General features: G+C 48.2%; 1 protein-coding gene across 1 annotated transcript in view; it reads left to right on the top strand.

The window, feature by feature from the left end:
* Positions 1-16,750, top strand: part of LOC120938075 — a 67,393-nt gene extending 50,643 nt beyond the window's left edge. Inside the window, exons 11-14 of the mRNA XM_040351759.1 lie at positions 1,630-2,503; positions 5,001-5,184; positions 10,006-10,169; positions 16,502-16,750. Coding sequence (XP_040207693.1) covers positions 1,630-2,503; positions 5,001-5,184; positions 10,006-10,169; positions 16,502-16,666 — 1,387 coding nt within the window. The 3' untranslated portion in view covers positions 16,667-16,750. The remainder of the gene's footprint in view (positions 1-1,629; positions 2,504-5,000; positions 5,185-10,005; positions 10,170-16,501) is intronic.
* The last annotated feature ends 346 nt before the right edge of the window (positions 16,751-17,096 follow it).

Here is a 17,096-nt window from a genome sequence, read left to right as displayed (position 1 = left end):
ACGCGTCGAATATGTAAATGAGCTAGATACGCCGATTCACAAACGTAGTTGCGCCCGTCGCATGAGTATATGCCGTTTACGTAAGGCGTACGTCCGGCGTAAAGATAAACCACTAAATAGGAGGCGCAGCCAATGCAAAGGTATGGACGACGGAACAGCCGTCGGAGTTTACGTCGTTTGCGTAAGTCGTACGTGAATGGGGCTGGGCGTAGGTTACGTTCACGTCGTTGCCATTGAGCTGTCGTATCTTACGGCGGAAATTCTAAGTGATTCTGAGCATGCGCGCACATGCGCCGTTCGTACGGCCATGCATTTACATGGGGTCACGATTCATTATAATACAACACGCCCACTACCTGCCTACTTTGAATTAGGAGGGCTTACGCCGGCCCATTTACGCTACGCCGACGTAACTTAGGGAGTATGGCCCATATTCTGGCTAAATGTCCGCGGGCTGCGCGTAAGGCATTTACACTCCGCCGCCCCAACCTACAGGAGCAAGTGCTGTATTCCCCAAACACTTGCTCCGTAGTTTGGGGCGGCGGAGTGTAAATTCCCCCGGCGTAGCCACGCGTATCTCCAAGGGGGCGGCTTCTATTCAAATTAAGCGCGCCCCCGATTCTAAGTAACTGCGCATGCGCCGGGCTTAAAAAAGCCCAGTGCGCATGCTCCAGTTCTCGGCGTAAAACGTCAATGACGCCGACGTGTGCGTCATTGACGTAAAGTCGTATTCAAGAACGACTTACGGAAACGACGTAGCCGACGGAAAAACACGACGCGGACCCGACGCCATCCGTGACATGGCCTACGTGGGACTTGCGGAAACTTACTCCTCATATAGCAGGAGTAAGTTTCCGCTTACGCAAACGACGTTAGCGACGCAAAATCGTTCGGGAATCGGCGTAGCAGGCTCATTTGCATAAGCAAATGAGTGCTTCACGTACATGCCATCTAGCGGCGGGCGGCGTACTTACATTTAAGATCCGACAGTGTAAGTGACTTACACATGGCGGATCTTAAGTGTATCTATGCGAAAATGATTCTAAGAATCAGTCGCATAGATACACGGGCCAAAAAAGGGAGATACGATGGAGTATCCTGAGATACTCCATCGTAACTTCTCTCAGAATATGGCCCCAAGTGCTTTGTGAATACTGTACTTGCCTCTCTATGTTACGTCGGCGTAGCGCATATGAGCTGTGCTACGCCCGCTTAAACTTACGCCGCTCTACCTGAATCTGGCTATATCAGACTAAATTCCGACCGTGCTAAAACGCGATGACGTAAAACACTACGACAAGCCAAAGTTCAATGCTTCCGAGCATGCGTCGACTTGATTCTGAGCATGCATGGATTTTTCTCTGATGGAGTTCCACACAGATGATCAGAATTTACTATATATATAAAATAAAATGTAAAACATGTAAAAAAAAACGATCGCGTGTACACGGCATAAGGCTACATGCCGAAACTCGAAAACCCCTTGTATTATTTGCACCCCACCTGCAACATAAAAAAAAAAAATTGTACTTTTGGAAAATCGAATTATATTGTACAATATAATAGACAAACCTCTTATATTCTAGAAAAATATAACAAATGAACCTATGCCCTTTCTAATTCATGCAGGGCAGGTAAAGAGAGCCAGCAATGGGCAGCAAACTCTGAAGACACAAAGAAGGTCCGGAGACGGAAAGACTCTCTGAGGGTGGCCAAGGTCTTCTCCGAAGATCCTGGTCAGCTGCCGTCGGAGCCCGATACCTTGATAGAGATCCTACAGAACAGAACGGTGTACAAGGTGTACAGGAAAGTCGTACAAGAAACAGAGGATCCCCAGACCTTGAGGGCTCTGGAATTACTTCATGCTCTACAGAGTGACAAAAGCGACCGAAAAGTGGTGGGATTGGTACAGAAGGTTCTCGACCTGGACCTTTTTCACTTCCCACATCTGCAGGGACTAAAGAAACGTTTAACCCATGAGCTCTCCAAGGGTAAGATTACCAATTTGTCCATAAAAGAAGTAACGTTGTTTCTCAGCTCGCTGTTGGATCCATCCTTCCATAACTTCTGGAGTGAGATGAATGGCCGGTTAAAAGACTATGGTGTGGAACAGCCGGGAGATGAAGGGTGGGCAAGACTGGAGCCGATTCTTCAAGTTCTCACCAGCAAGATGGTCCTGAAGCGTCTTCATGGTCGGAAGAACAACGGTGGCCACCAGGCACAGATGCAGCCAACCGTAGAGGATATAAGTGCCTTCAACCGGGCGCTTCAGCTTGCTGCTGAGGGTTGGCCAACGCCCGAAGTTCTGCATTTCTTGCGCTATCTCCAGACGCATGGCCCTGAAGAGAGAATGCCGCTACTTGAGAATAACTTACTCTGCTGCCTGGAGGTACAGAAATATAAGAATGCCCACCATGCCATGCCAGACCGTGGCCTGCTGAAGAGAAAAGTGCAGGTGGTCAGGGAGAGATTTCTCCCACCAGATGGAAACTCTGTCCTGCAGGTAGGTGGCCCTAAGTGGTATTGGATTGGTGGGCTGAGTCATCCCCCCCCAGCATCTAACCAAATCTGAAATATCAATTCTGGGTAGACCATTCCTCTCTGCACACCACTTCTCCACTTCTGTAAAGCATGTCAGAAACCATGAATCAGACCGAGACAGAAGTACAGTTAGATTGCACTTTTTTAATAATAATAATAATAATTAGGGTTGTCCCGATACCACTTTTTTAGGACCGAGTACAAGTACCGATACTTTTTTTTAAATGTGTCCCCAAATGCAGCCATGTCCCCCCACAAATGCAGCCATGTCCCCCACATATGCAGCCATGTCCCCCCACAGATGCAGCCATGTCCCCCCACAGATGCAGCTATGTCCCCCCATATCCAGCCATGTCCCCCCATATGCAGCCATGTCCCCCCCATATGCAGCCATGTCCCCCCCATATGCAGCCATGTCCCCCCTATATCCAGCCATGTCCCCCCCCATATGCAGCCATGTCCCCCCCATATGCAGCCATGTCCCCCCCATATGCAGCCATGTCCCCACAGATGCAGCCATGTCCCCCCCATATGCAGCCATGTCCCCCCCATATGCAGCCAATCCATGTACCCCCCATATGCAGCCAATCCATGTACCCCCCCATATGCAGCCAATCCATGTACCCCCCATATGCAGCCAATCCATGTCCCCCCCATATGCAGCCAATCCATGTCCCCCACCATATGCAGCCAATCCATGTCCCCCCCATATGCAGCCAATCCATGTCCCCCCCATATGCAGCCAATCCATGTACCCCCCATATGCAGCCAATCCATGTCCCCCCCCATATGCAGCCAATCCATGTTCCCCCCCATATCCAGCCATGTCCCCCTTACCTGCATGCTGCTACGCCGCCGCGCCGCATCGTGGTTAATACGGGCGGGGAACATTACAGCTTTCATTTGAATAGCTGTAGTGATTCGCGCCGCGTATAGACACTCCCCCTTGCTCGGGATTGGACAGTTCACCCGAGCAAGGGGGAGTGTCTATACGCGGCGCGGCGCAAATCACTACAGCTATTCAAATGAAAGCTGTAATGTTCCCCGCCCGTATTAACCAAGCGGGGATGTGGCGGCGGGGGGGGGGAGGGGGCGAGTATCGGATCTGGCATCGGGGGCATTTGCGGGAGTACAAGTACTCCCGCAAATACTCGGAATTGGTCCCGATACCGATACTAGTATCGGTATCGGGACAACCCTAATAATGATAAAAAGATAAACAGAGTTAGGCCTAGTACACACGAGAGGATTTATCTGCGGATACGGTCCAACGGACCGTATCCGTGGATAAATCCTCTCGAGGATTTCCACGGATTTGGATCCGATGGAGTGTACTCACCATCGGATCGAAATCCGCGCCGAAATCCCCTCGCCATGACGTGTCGCGCCGTCGCCGCGATGATGACGCAGCGACGTGCGCGACGCTGTCATAAAAGGAATTCCACGCATGCGTCGAATCATTACGACGCATGCGGGGGATCCCTTCAAGCGGATCGATCCGGTGAGTCTGTACAGACCACCGGATCGATCCGCTGGTTCCGATTCCAGCGGATAGATTTGTAGACATGTCTACCAATTTTTATCTGCTGGAATTCGGAAATATCCGCGGATAAATATCCGCTGGAATGTACACACCATAGGATCTATCCGCTGAAACCGATCCGCTGAGATTTTTCAGCGGATGGATTCTATCGTGTGTACGGGGCCTAAGTGTTGTCAAAACATAGCCAGAGTTCAGGAACCGGATCGGATAGTCAAATGTCAGAGAGCCAGAGATAAGCGAAGTAGAACAGCAAGCAGGATCTGGAGCCAGAAGGAATGTCAGCCAAGCAAGTCTTCAACAGGAACGCAGGAGATAGTCTCAGTGATGTTGACCAAGGCGAAGGCAAAGAACAACTGAGCTGGATGGCTTAAGTAGGCAGGACTGTCAAGCAGGCTATCATCAACAGGTGAGTCACTGTGGAGCGATAGGAGCTGGCAATTAGTCGACAGATGAGCGGCCAGCCCAAGGAAGGGCCAAGCCCAGCCCTGAGAAAGCTAAATAAAAAAAATTTCCCGCACACTTTCCTGCTCCTCGCCGACGCATTTCGCTTCCTACTGAGACAACTGCAAGAGTTTTATGATTAAACCCCAGTAGAGAGCCAAACACATCTAACAGAGGAAGAGGATTTAGTGTCTGGAATTGTTTTGGAACCACTTTAACCACTGTCTTTAACCACTTGCCGACCATATCACTCACATGTACCGCGCCAAGATGGCTCCGCTGTGTCGAAATGGCGATTGTTGCAATACTTTCTGTTACGCCGTATTTGCGCAGCGGTCTTACAAGCGCACTTTAATTATACGAAATCTTTAATTATACCGTAGAAAAATAGAAAACAAATCTTTGAGATTTCCGCCATCGTCATGTTTTTTTCTGAAAACTGACTCAAAGAGAATTTCACTTGTCGTCTGTCTAGGCTGCCCCGGAAATCCTGGAGGTGGCGCTGAAAAACGTGGAGGCTGCTGCTCAGGCCGACCCGCCGCCAATCTCCATTTTCGACCACCTCCGCGATTCGCTGTGTGACTCCTTGCTGCCGTTCTGGGCCGGATTCCGGAAAGCGTGGCTGATCCGCTCGTCGGAGAGCGCCAAGAAAGTCCCGAGTAAGTTTGGCATATGGGTGCCGTTTTCAGTTGTATCCAGATTGAGAAACCTTGGGCCAGATTCAGGTAGAGCGGCTTAACTTTGACCGGGCGTAGCGCATCTCATATGCGCTACGCCGACGTAACATAGAGAGGCAAGCTGAGTATTCACAAAGCACTTGCTCCCTAAGTTACGGCGGCGTAGCGTAAATGGGCCGGCGTAAGCCCGCCTAATTCAAAGCAGGAAGGTAGTGGGCGTGATACATTTAAATTAACCGTGACCCCATGTAAATGAAGGGCCGAACGAACGGCGCATGCGCGCGCATGCTCAGAATCACGTCGCATATACTCCCTAAGATAGGACGGCTCAATGCGTACGACGTGAACGTAACCTACGCGACTTACGTAAACGACATAAAATCCGACGGCTGTTCCAACGTCTATACCCTAACATGACTTACCCCTGCTTTATGAGGTATAACTTTACGCCGGACGTACGCCTTACGTAAACGGCGTAGCTTACTGCGACGGGCGCAATTACGTTCGTGAATCGGCGTATCTAGGTCATTTACATATTCGACGCGTAAATCAATGGAAGCGCCCCTAGCGGCCAGCGTAAATATGCACCCAAGAAACGACGGCGTAGGAGACTTACGTCGGTCGGATGGAGCCAGAACTCAAGCGTATCTGGTTTCAAGAATACGTCGCATAGATACGACGTAGCATCCGTGGACTTACGCGGCGTATAAAAAGATACGTTGGCGTAAGTCGTACCTGAATCTGGCCCCTTGGGTTCTAGTGATGAACTTCCAGCGTGCTGGTCAGTTTCCGAGGACACGCCACGAACGACGATCATACAGCCTTCCTTGTCCTTGTACCCTCAATCCATGACGGGAGGAGAACCTCGCTCCACCACCGGCCTGGTAACTGGACAATAAAAGAGCAAAAGCAGGCGGATAAGGTTATCTCTCTGCTCACTCTTCTTTCTCCTCCTCGTCCTCTAGTGGTGGCTGCCGGTATTGCAGATTTTGATAACTCTTTGACCGTTTCATTCTGTCTTCTCCTTTATCCCTTCACCTCCAAACAAAAGACTAGGGAACATTGGGTTCCTGTGACAATTTGCCAGCATGCTGGTTGATTATCAAGAACTTGCAGCCTTATGCCACGTATACACGGTCTGACTTTTCACCGGGAAAAATAGAGAACCTGCTCTCTATCTAAGTCCGTCGGAAATTCCGACAGAAAAGGTCAGATGGGGCATACACACGGTCGGAATATCCGATGAAAATCTCCCATCTGACTTTTTCTGTCGGAAATTCCGACCGTGTGTACGTGGCATTACACATTGTCCTAACCTCTGGACCCTGATTTGTGACGGGGGAAGGTCCTCGTGCCACTCCCAGCCCGGTAACTGGACAGGGAAAGAGCAAAGCAGACTGATAAGGTCATCTTTCTGCTCTTTTCTCTCCTCCTCTCCCTCTAGTGATGGCTGGTGGTATTGCAGATTGTAAAGCTCTTTCACAGCTTTGTTCGATCTCCACCATCATCCCTCCTCCTCCTCCAATCAAGGATCCCACAACAAGTCGCTGTGGGAGAAAAGATCACCGCTGCCTCCAGGTGGGTGTGTTGAGAATGGCACTCTCCTCAAGGTGGAAGCAGCAGCTGCAGGCTAAGCATGTAGCAATTAGAAGAAAGAGGATCTGGACAGCCGCAGTCCAATATAAATGCTTTTATTGTTTAAAATAACAAAAGTTTAAACAACAGCAGGGTACAGGATGGATTACTGACGCGTTTCACACTCTCAATAGTGCTTAAAGCGGTAGTTCCCCCTCCAAATTTTTTTTTAGCCTTAGATTGAGGCTCATTTTGTCTAGGGGAATCGGCTAGTTGTTTTAAAATCGACGCTGTACTTACCGTTTTAGAGAGCGATCTTCTCCGCCGCTTCCGGGTATGGTGTTCGGGTATGGGCGTTCCTTCTTGATTGACAGTCTTCCGACGGTCGCATCCATCGCGTCACGATTTTCCGAAAGTAGCCGAACGTCGGTGCGCAGGCGCCGTATAGAGCCGCGCCGACGTTCGGCTTCTTTCGGCTACTCGTGACGCGATGGATGCGACCGTCGGAAGCCTGTCAATTGATAGACAGATCACCCATCCAATCCTGGGATGGGTGACTATCAAAGTTTCCCGGACAAGAGGGGAGGGGCTGTAGAACACGCGCGCTGCGGGGAACATCAACACACTTACAGCTATTGAATTGAAAGCTTCCCCGCGGTTTGAACGCGGCGGCGGCGGTTCTGCTCTGCTCTCCTCTCTCGCCCCCCACTGCTTCCAAGCAGCCAGCCAGCCAGACACTCGCCAGCCCTCAAAATTTACTCGCAAAATGCGAGAGGCAAGTGTAAATTTTGAGGGCTGATTTAGACCATGGATCTTCAAACTACGGCCCTCCAGTTGTTCAGGAACTACAACTCCCATCATGCCTAGTCGTGTCTGTGAATGTCAGTGTGTTACAATGCCTCATGGGATGTGTAGTTCTACAACAGCTGGAGGGCCGTAGTTTGGGGATCCCCGATTTAGACCTATATGTGTTGTACTATATGTTTTTGGTAAAAAAAGAAAAAAAAATCCCAATAAGCGTATATATTAATTGTTTTGCGCAAAAATTTTATATTTATATGGAGTTTTTTTGGTTAATGGTGTTGATTGGCAACTTATAGCGGGGCTGCGACATTGCGGCGGACAAATCGGATACCTAACTAAAACTTTTGACTTTTTTTGGGGGGGACCAGTGACACTAATAAGGCATCGGATATTCCGACAATATTTGTCCGATGTACGTGTTTTGTCGGATAATCCGACCGACCATCTGTACGCTCCATCAGACAATTGTTGTCGGGAATTTCCGACAACAAATGTTGGCTGTGCATGCTCTCAAATTGTCTGACAACAAATGTGTTCCGTCGAATTATCCGACCGTGTGTACGCAAATGCGTCGGACTAAAATACAATGTACAAGCACGCATGCTCCGAACCAATGCTAAACATCAGACAACAATCGCAGAAGTTGCCCAAAGGGTGGTGGTAAAGAGCTGAAAAACCGCGTGGTTTAGTGAATGTTGGCTGAAAATGTTCTGCCGTCTGTATGCAGAACAATGCCAGACCCACTGATTGGCTTCCGCTGTGTCCAATCACAGCGGGAGCTGGTCGCCGGCGGCTTGCGTGCGCGCTCCAGACCAGGAACAGCAAAATCAGGTACAGGTACGTAGAGAGGCCACTCCGCTGTAGTAAATGAATGTTGGGCAACGTGGTTAACCACTTAAGACCTGGACCATTATGCAGGTTAAGGACCTTGTCTCTTTTTGCGATTCGGCACTGCGTCGCTTTAACTGACAATTGCGCGGTCGTGCGACGTGGCTCCCAAACAAAATCGGCGTCCTTTTTTTCCCACGAATAGAGCTTTCTTTTGGGCGATAATAAATATCCCCCAAAAAATATATAATTTTTTTTTTTTCTCAGTTTAGGGCGATACGTATTCTTCTACATATTTTTGGTAAAAAAAATCGCAATAAGCGTTTATTGATTGGTTTGCGCAAAAGTATAGCATTTACAAAATAGGGGATAGTTCTATGGCAGTTTTATTAATATTTTTTTTTTTAGTAATGGCGGCGATCAGCGATTTTTTTCGCGACTGCGACATTATGGCGGACACATCGGACACTTTTGACACATTTTTGGGACCATTGTCATTTTCACAGCAAAAAGTGCTATAAAAATGCAACTGATTACTGTGAAAATGACAATGGCAGTGAAGGGGTTAACCACTAGGGGGCGCTAAGGGGTTATGTGTGCCCTAAGGAAGTGATTCTTACTGTAGGGGGGTGTGGCTGTAGATGTGATGTCACTGATCGTCGTTCCCTATATAAGGGAACAGACGATCAGTGACACTGCCACAGTGAAGAACGGGGAAGCTGTGTTTACACTCACCTCTCCCCGTTCTTTAGCTCCTGTGACTGATCGCGGGACACCGGCGGTGATTGGGTCTGCGGGTGCCGCTGGCGCCGTCACGGAGCTTTTTAGACCAGGTCGACCCACGGCTGGGCTCTTAAGGACCGCCTCCTGCACATATACGTCGGCAGAATGGCGCGGCTGGGCACAAGCATGTACCTGTACGTCCTCTTTAAGTGCCCAGCCATGGCGCGCGCCCGCAACCTGGTCCGAAGCTCCGTGACCGTGGCCGCTGTGTCCGATGTGTCCGCCATAATGTTGCGGTCACGAAAAAAATCGTTGATCGCCGCCATTAGTAGTAAAAAAAAAATTCTTAATAAAAATGCAATAAAACTATCCCCTATTTTGTAAAAAACTATAAGTTTTGCGCAAACCAATCAATAAACGCTTATTGCGATTTTTTTTACCAAAAATAGGTAGAAGAATACGTATCGGCCTAAACTGAGGGAAAAAAATTGTTTTTGTATATATTTTTGGGGGATATTTATTATAGCAAAAAGGAAAAAATATTGCATTTTTTTCAAAATGGTTGCTCTATTTTTGTTTATAGCGCAAAAAATAAAAACCGCAGAGGTGATAAAATACCACCAAAAGAAAGCTCTATTTGTGGGGAAAAAAGGACGCCAATTTTGTTTGGGAGCCACGTCGCACGACCGCGCAATTGTCAGTTAAAGCGACGCAGATGCCAGTGCCCAGCCGTGCCATTCTGCCGACGTATATCGGCCTTAAGTGGTTCAAAAAATATCTTCTCCAGTTTAAATATTGTTGCATCAGTGCAATGGCCGTTGTCTTTGTGTCACCATATTGGACTGACCCGCTGCTGCCTGTCTCTTTCCCCAGTGCTCCGCATGCAGCAGATGCTCCGGAAACGCTTGGCATTGTTCCAGGTAGAAGAGATACCGCTGAAAACCTTCCACCTTCCCCCTGTCCCGCACCCCCCAGAGAAAAGACCTCCATCTGTACTGACCTTCAGCTTCAGCATTACTAACGGCATCACCCTAAAGGTATGAGATCTCTGTCTGCCAGTGTGTGACTATATAACAGTGGCGGCTGGTGCTCAAAATTTTTGGGGTGGCGCAGACAAACTGAAAAAAAAAAAACACATTAATTGCAGCTACTGTGCCCGTCAAACGCAGCTACTGTGCCCATCAAACGCTACCACTGTGCCCATCAAACGCTGCCACTGTGCCCATCAAACGCTGCCACTGTGCCCATCAAACGCTACCACTGTGCCCATAAAACGCAGCCACTATGCCCATCAAACGCTGCCACCGTTCCCATCAAATGCAGCCACCGTTCCCATCAAATGCAGCCACCGTGCCCATCAAACGCAGCCACCGTTCCCATCAAACGCTGCCACCGTGCCCATCAAACGCTGCCACCGTTCCCATCAAACGCAGCCACCGTGCCCATCAAACGCAGCCACCGTTCCCATCAAACGCAGCCACTGTTCCCATCAAACGCAGCCACTGTGTCCATCAAACGCAGCCACTGTGCTCATCAAACGCTCCCACCGTTCCCATCAAACGCAGCCACCGTTCCCATCAAACGCAGCCACCGTTCCCATCAAACGCAGCCACCGTTCCCATCAAACGCAGCCACCGTGCCCATCAAACGCAGCCACCGTTCCCATCAAACGCAGCCACCGTTCCCATCAAACGCAGCCACCGTGCCCATCAAACACAGCCACCGTGCCCATCAAAAGCAAGCCACTGTACCCATAAAATTGCCGCTACTGTGCCCATCTCGGTGGGGCAGCGGGTCACGGCGGCGAACGCTGTCCGGTGTCCTCCACGCTCCTGTCTTCTCCCGTCGTCTCTTCCCCGCCTCTGAGGTAGGCGTCCAATCACAGCGCCTGTTGTTTCAGCCAATCAGGTGACAGGTAACAGACCCGAGCACCTGATTGGCTGAGAGGCGGTTTAGTGTTAGGAAAGTGAATATTCCTTTTTTTTTGCTAACACAATGCTAAGTGAACAGCGAGTGCCCAGCATGGCACCCGCTGTTCACCTTTTTGGACGCCTATTAGAGCCTACGGGTCTAATCAGGCGCTTCCAATAAACATCCCCGCCGCTGTAATTCAGGCGCACGGCGCCCAAAAAGGGGCTGGACACCTGAATAGGGGGTGGTAGCGGTGACGATAGATAGATTCATGAAATGCATGAATCTATCTATTGGTGATAGACAGGTGGCAGGAGAGAGAGGGCGGCGCCCGTGCGCCCTTTAACCACTTAAGGACCACCCCATGTACATGTACGTCCACAATATGGCACGTACAGGCACATGGGCGTATAGGTACGTCCTCGCCTATTAGCGGGTGGGGGGTCCGATCGGGACCCCCCCCGCTACATGCGGAGGTCGGGTCCGCTCGGGGAGCGATCCGGGACCACGGCGCGGCTATTTGTTTATAGCCGCTCCGTCGCGATCGCTCCCCGGAGCTGAAGAACGAGGAGAGCCGTGTGTAAACACGGCTTCCCCGTGCTTCACTGTGGCGGCGCATCGATCGCGTCATTCCCTTTATAGGGAAGACACGATCGATGACGTCATTCCTACAGCCACACCCCCAAACAGTTGTAAACACATACTAGGTGCACCCTAACTCCTACAGCGCCCCCTTGTGGTTAACTCCCAAACTGCAACTGTCATTTTCACAATAAAGAATGCAATTTAAATGCATTTTTTGCTGTGAAAATGACAATGGTCCCAAAAATGTGTCAAAATTGTCCGAAGTGTCCGCCATAATGTCGCAGTCACGAAAAAAATTGCTGATCGCCGCCATTAGTAGTAAAAAAAAAATAAAAAATAAAAATGCAATAAAACTATCCCCTATTTTGTAAACACTATAAATTTTGCGCAAACCAATCGATAAACGCTTATTGCGATTTTTTTTACTAAAAATAGGTAGAAGAATACGTATCGGCCTAAACTGAGGAAAAAAAATGTTTTTATATATGTTTTTGGGGGATATTTATTACAGCAAAAAGTAAAAAATATTGCTTTTTTTTCAAAATTGTCGCTCTATTTTTGTTTATAGCGCAAAAACTAAAAACCGCAGATGTGATCAAATACCACCAAAAGAAAGCTCTATTTGTGGGGAAAAAAGGACGCCAATTTTGTTTGGGAGCCACGTCGCACGACCGCGCAATTGTCTGTTAAAGCGACGCAGTCCCGAACTGTAAAAACACCTTGGGTCTTTAGGCTGCATATTGGTCCGGGGCTTAAGTGGTTAAGGAAACACCGCCACTGCTATATAATAATAATTAGGCAGATTATCAGTAGATATGCCGTAGATATGCCGTCGTAACTCTGACGTAACTCTGACGTAAATCTACGTTAATTTAAGCGTATTCTGGGAACCAGATACGCTTAAATTAGGCTAAGATACGAGCGGCGTAAGTCTCCTACGCCGTCGTATCTTAAAAGTGTAATTTTTAGGCTGGCCGCTAGGTGGCGCTTCCGTTGAGTTCGGCGTAGAATATGTAAATGACTAGATACGCCGATTCACGAACGTACGTGTGCGCCCGTCGCAGTAAAGATACGCCGTTTCCGTAAGAGATACGCCGCGTAAAGATAAAGCTGCCCCTAGGAGGCGTAGTCAATGTTAAGTATGGCCGTCGTTTCCGCGTCGAAATTTGAAAATTTTACGTAGTTTGCGTAAGTCGTCCGTGAATGGGGCTGGACGTAATTTACGTTCACGTCGAAACCAATACGTCCTTGCGGCGTACTTTGGAGCAATGCACACTGGGATATGTCCACGGACGGCGCATGCGCCGTTCGTAAAAAACGTCAATCACGTCGGGTCACGAGTAATTAACATAAAACACGCCCCCCCATCCTCATTTGAATTAGGCGCGCTTACGCCGGCCGCATTTACGCTACGCCGCCGTAAGTTAGGAGGCAAGTACTTTGTGAATACAGTACTTGCCTCTCTGACTTAAGGCGGCGTAGCGTAAATACGATACGCTGCGCCGCCTTAAAGTTGCGGCGGCGTCTCTGAATCTAGGTAAATGTGTCTATGGTTGATGATTCTCTGTACAGCACTGCGGTATATATCAGCAGGGCCGTCTTTACCGCAGGGCAAATGGGGCAGGTGCCCTGGGCCCTGTCACTGTTGGGGGCCCAAAGCAACCCCCTTTGAAAAAAAAAAAAAATTTTTTTTTTTTTTTTTTTTAGGGGTTCGGAGGCCCCCAGGGCCCCAGATGGCAACCCCCCTTTTTTTATTTATTTTTAAATAGTTTTTTTTTTTTAATATACTTTTATTTTATTTTTTATTAAAGGGCCAATTTTTTTTTTTAGAGGTCTGGGGGTCCCCAGGGGCCCGTAGTTCCCCAGGGCCCCCGGATGACAACCCCCCCTTTTTTTTTTTATATTTTATAATATACATGTTATTATTAGTATTATTATTAAAGGACCCAGAGGTCCCCAGGGCTTTTTTTTTATAAAAACATTTTTTTTATATTTTACTTCTTTTTTTTCTTTTTATTTATTTTTTATATATATATATATATATATATATATATATATATATATATATATTTTTTTTTTTTTTTTATTAAAGGGCTCAGAGGTTCCCAGGGCCCCATGTGGCAAACACCCTTTATTTTTTTTATAAATGTTTATTTATTTTTTTTTGTTTATATATTTTTTTTAAAAAAAAAATATTAAAGGGCCCAGAGGTCCTCAGGGCCCTGGATGGCAACCCCCCCCCCCCCTTTTTTTTATAAATGTTTCTTTTTTATATATTTTTTTTTATTTTTTATTAAAGGGCCCAGAGGTCCCGGATGGCAACCCCCTTGTTTTTGTAATTTATTTTTATTAAAAAAAATTATTAAAGGGCCCAGAGGTCCCCAGGGCCCCAGATGGCAACCCCATTTTTAAAATATATTTTTTATATATATTTTTTATTTCTTTTTATTAAAGGGCCCAGAGGTCTACACCCCCTTTTTTATATATATTTTTCTTTATTTCTTTCTTTATTTCTTTTTTTGTAAATGGCCCCCCGCTTCTAAATGCCTGAGTTTCCTGCAAAGAAAAGCGCATGCCTCATGTAATAGGCTGCGCACACGGCACGTCTATGCCCATCAAGCACTGAAATGCAGCACTGTCTGTCCATTCTGCTGTCTGCTGTGACTTATCTGCAGTTCCCGCACTGTCAAACTTGCTGCATTTTTAGACGTTTAGGTCACGCTTTTAAAAACACAGTGGGGTAGATTCAGGAACAATTTCCGCCGGTGTAGACTGAGATGCGCGGCGTAAATGCCAATTTGCGCCGGCGTATCTCCGCGCCGTATTCAGCAAACAATATTACGCCGTAACGTAGATTTTTTTTTTTCGTTTGGACCTTTCCACGCCGGTGCGGCGTGGGCGCCCATTTACGCTGGTCTGAACTAGCGCGGCCCTGGTTTTTCTATTTTAAATATGCAAATGAGGGAGTTGGTCCGATTCAGCAAATTACGAATTGCCGGCGCAGGCTACTCCCGGTGCGTGTAACTCTGGTTTGCAGCGGAAAGTTACCCTTTATAAAGCAGGGGTAACTTTACACCAAACTTGCAGAGGTCAGCTGGAGAGCAGCTAAAGCAGCAGCGTTACAAACGACCTGAGCAACAACACTTGCTGGACAACACATAGAGGCGGTCCCCATGTTGGGAGAGGCCCTCAATAATTACAGCCCTCTCCTCTGGGCTGGTCATCCGCCCACCTGAGGATTCCTCATCAGCCATAACTGCCCCACCACAATGCAAACGACCTAGCTTAGAAAAAAAAAGCTTCAGTACATTTGCACCTGCAGGGCGGAAGTCTGGGCTGATTCAGGGACTGGGCTTTGGTAGTGGGCCGGCGTAGCTCAGGGATCACGCCGGGGCGCAGTTCTGAGCATGTGCAGATTGGGGCATTTACCCCTGGATGTCACTGAGCATGTGCGGTCTAAGATGCGCCCCGGCGTGACCCCTGCGCCACGCTCCCCGCTTCATTAGCATAGGGAGCCACCCATTTTATTCTACCCCGCCTTACGCCGCGCTACGCCGCCTTACGCCGTGTAAAATCCGCCACGCCGGGGCAAGAGACAGGAAAAAAGTTTCCTGAATCACTAGCATGCCTCTCTGCGCTGCTCCGGCGCAGTGTAAAAAAGATGCACTGCGCCGGACCAAAGATCCGCTGATGTTCCTGAATCTGGCCCAGAGCGTTTGTGTGTGCAAGAACTGCAGGTAAGTAGCATGGTGCAAAAGCAGAATGGATTTCAAGGCAACTGTATTTTTAAAATGCTGAATGCACCTTTTTTCTGCAGGAAACAAAGGCATGGCAGCCCATTCAAATCAATGGGCTGCTGTACCTGCACAAATGAGGGCCGCCAAAACATACATGTGAACCAGCCAGGCCCAAAATAAGCTGGAGGGGGGCCCAAAAAAAATGTTTGCCCAGGGCCCAAACCATATTAAAGACGGCCCTGTATATCAGAGCTATATAAATGTATAATAATAATAGTGTGTGACTGTGGGGGGGACATTAGAGTGTTAGGGTCAGATTCACAAAAGAGATACGACGGCGTTTCTCCTGATACGCCGTCGTATCTCTGTTTCTATCTATGCGACTGATTCATAGAATCAGTTACACATAGATATCCCTAAGATCCGACAGGTGTAATTGTTTTACACTGTCGGATCTTAGGATGTAGTACCGCGGCCGCCGCTGGGGGGAGTTCGCGTCGTAAACCAGCGTCGGGTATGCAAATTAGGAGTTACCGCGATCCACGACGGATTTTTGCGTTCGCTACGTCGCCGCTAGTCTAGTTTCCCGTCGCAAAGTTAGTCGTCGTTTTGGGTGCCCTAACTTTAGTCAGCAATCGTATTGCTGTCTAAAGTATGGGCGTCGTTCCCGCGTCGAAATTTAAAATTTAACGTCGTTTGCGTAACACGTCCGGGAATACGGAAGTACACTACGCACGTCGCCGTTCGAAAAAATGACGTCACGACGCGCAAAGCACGACGGGTATTGCGAAACTGAGCATGCGCAGTAGGTCCGGCGCGGGAGCGCGCCTAATTTAAATGGCACACGCCCATTTGAATTGGCCCGCCTTGCGCCGGAGGCTGCCAGCGTAGTTTTCATCGCAAGTGCTTTGTGAATCAGGCACTTGCGATGAAAACTTGCGGCGGTGTAACGTATCTACGATACGTTACGCCGCCGCTCACCTACGTGAATCTGGCCCTAAGCTCCTCTGGTGTAGACACTGATATGATTGGCCCAGTGTTCTCTGTACAGCACTCTGGTATCTGTTGCCACTCTATGTATATCAATGCACCAATAATGCTCCAGACTAAAATAAACATTCGTGTTTTCTCTGCAGGGGAAGAGTGAGGAGGGCAGAGAGTCGCCGACCCCCACCCCACCAGCCAGCAGAAAAATTTCCCAGATCGCTGTCTTGCCGCCAATAAACCGAACTTCACCGGACCAGACACAACCTAACACCAGCAAAACCACAGCCAAACCGGAGATGATCTCTAGTCAATAATCTACGTTTAACTTTGTACACAGTGCCTTGAAAAAGTATTCATACCCCTTGACATTTTCCACATCTTTGTCATGTTACAACCAAAAACGTAAATGTATTTTATTGGGATTTTACGTGATGGACCAACACAAAGTGGCACATAATTGTGAAGTGGAAGGAAAATGATAAATGGTTTTCAACATTTGTTACAAATAAATATGTGAAAATTGTGCATTTGTATGGCGCCCCCCGGAGTCAATACTTTGTAGAACCCCCTTTCTCTACAAGTCTTTTTGGGGATGTCTCTACCAGCTTTGCACATCTAGAGAGGGACATTTCTGCCCATTCTTCTTCTTTGCAAAATATCTCAAGCTCTGTCAGATTGTATGGAGAGCGTCTGTGATCAGCAATTTTCAAGTCTTGCCACAGATTCTCAATGGGATTTAGGTCT

Source organism: Rana temporaria, chromosome 4, assembly GCF_905171775.1.
Source record: "Rana temporaria chromosome 4, aRanTem1.1, whole genome shotgun sequence".
Taxonomy (NCBI): domain Eukaryota; kingdom Metazoa; phylum Chordata; class Amphibia; order Anura; family Ranidae; genus Rana; species Rana temporaria.
Note: the sequence above shows the minus strand (reverse complement) of the source record. Positions and strands in the feature narration are given on the sequence as shown.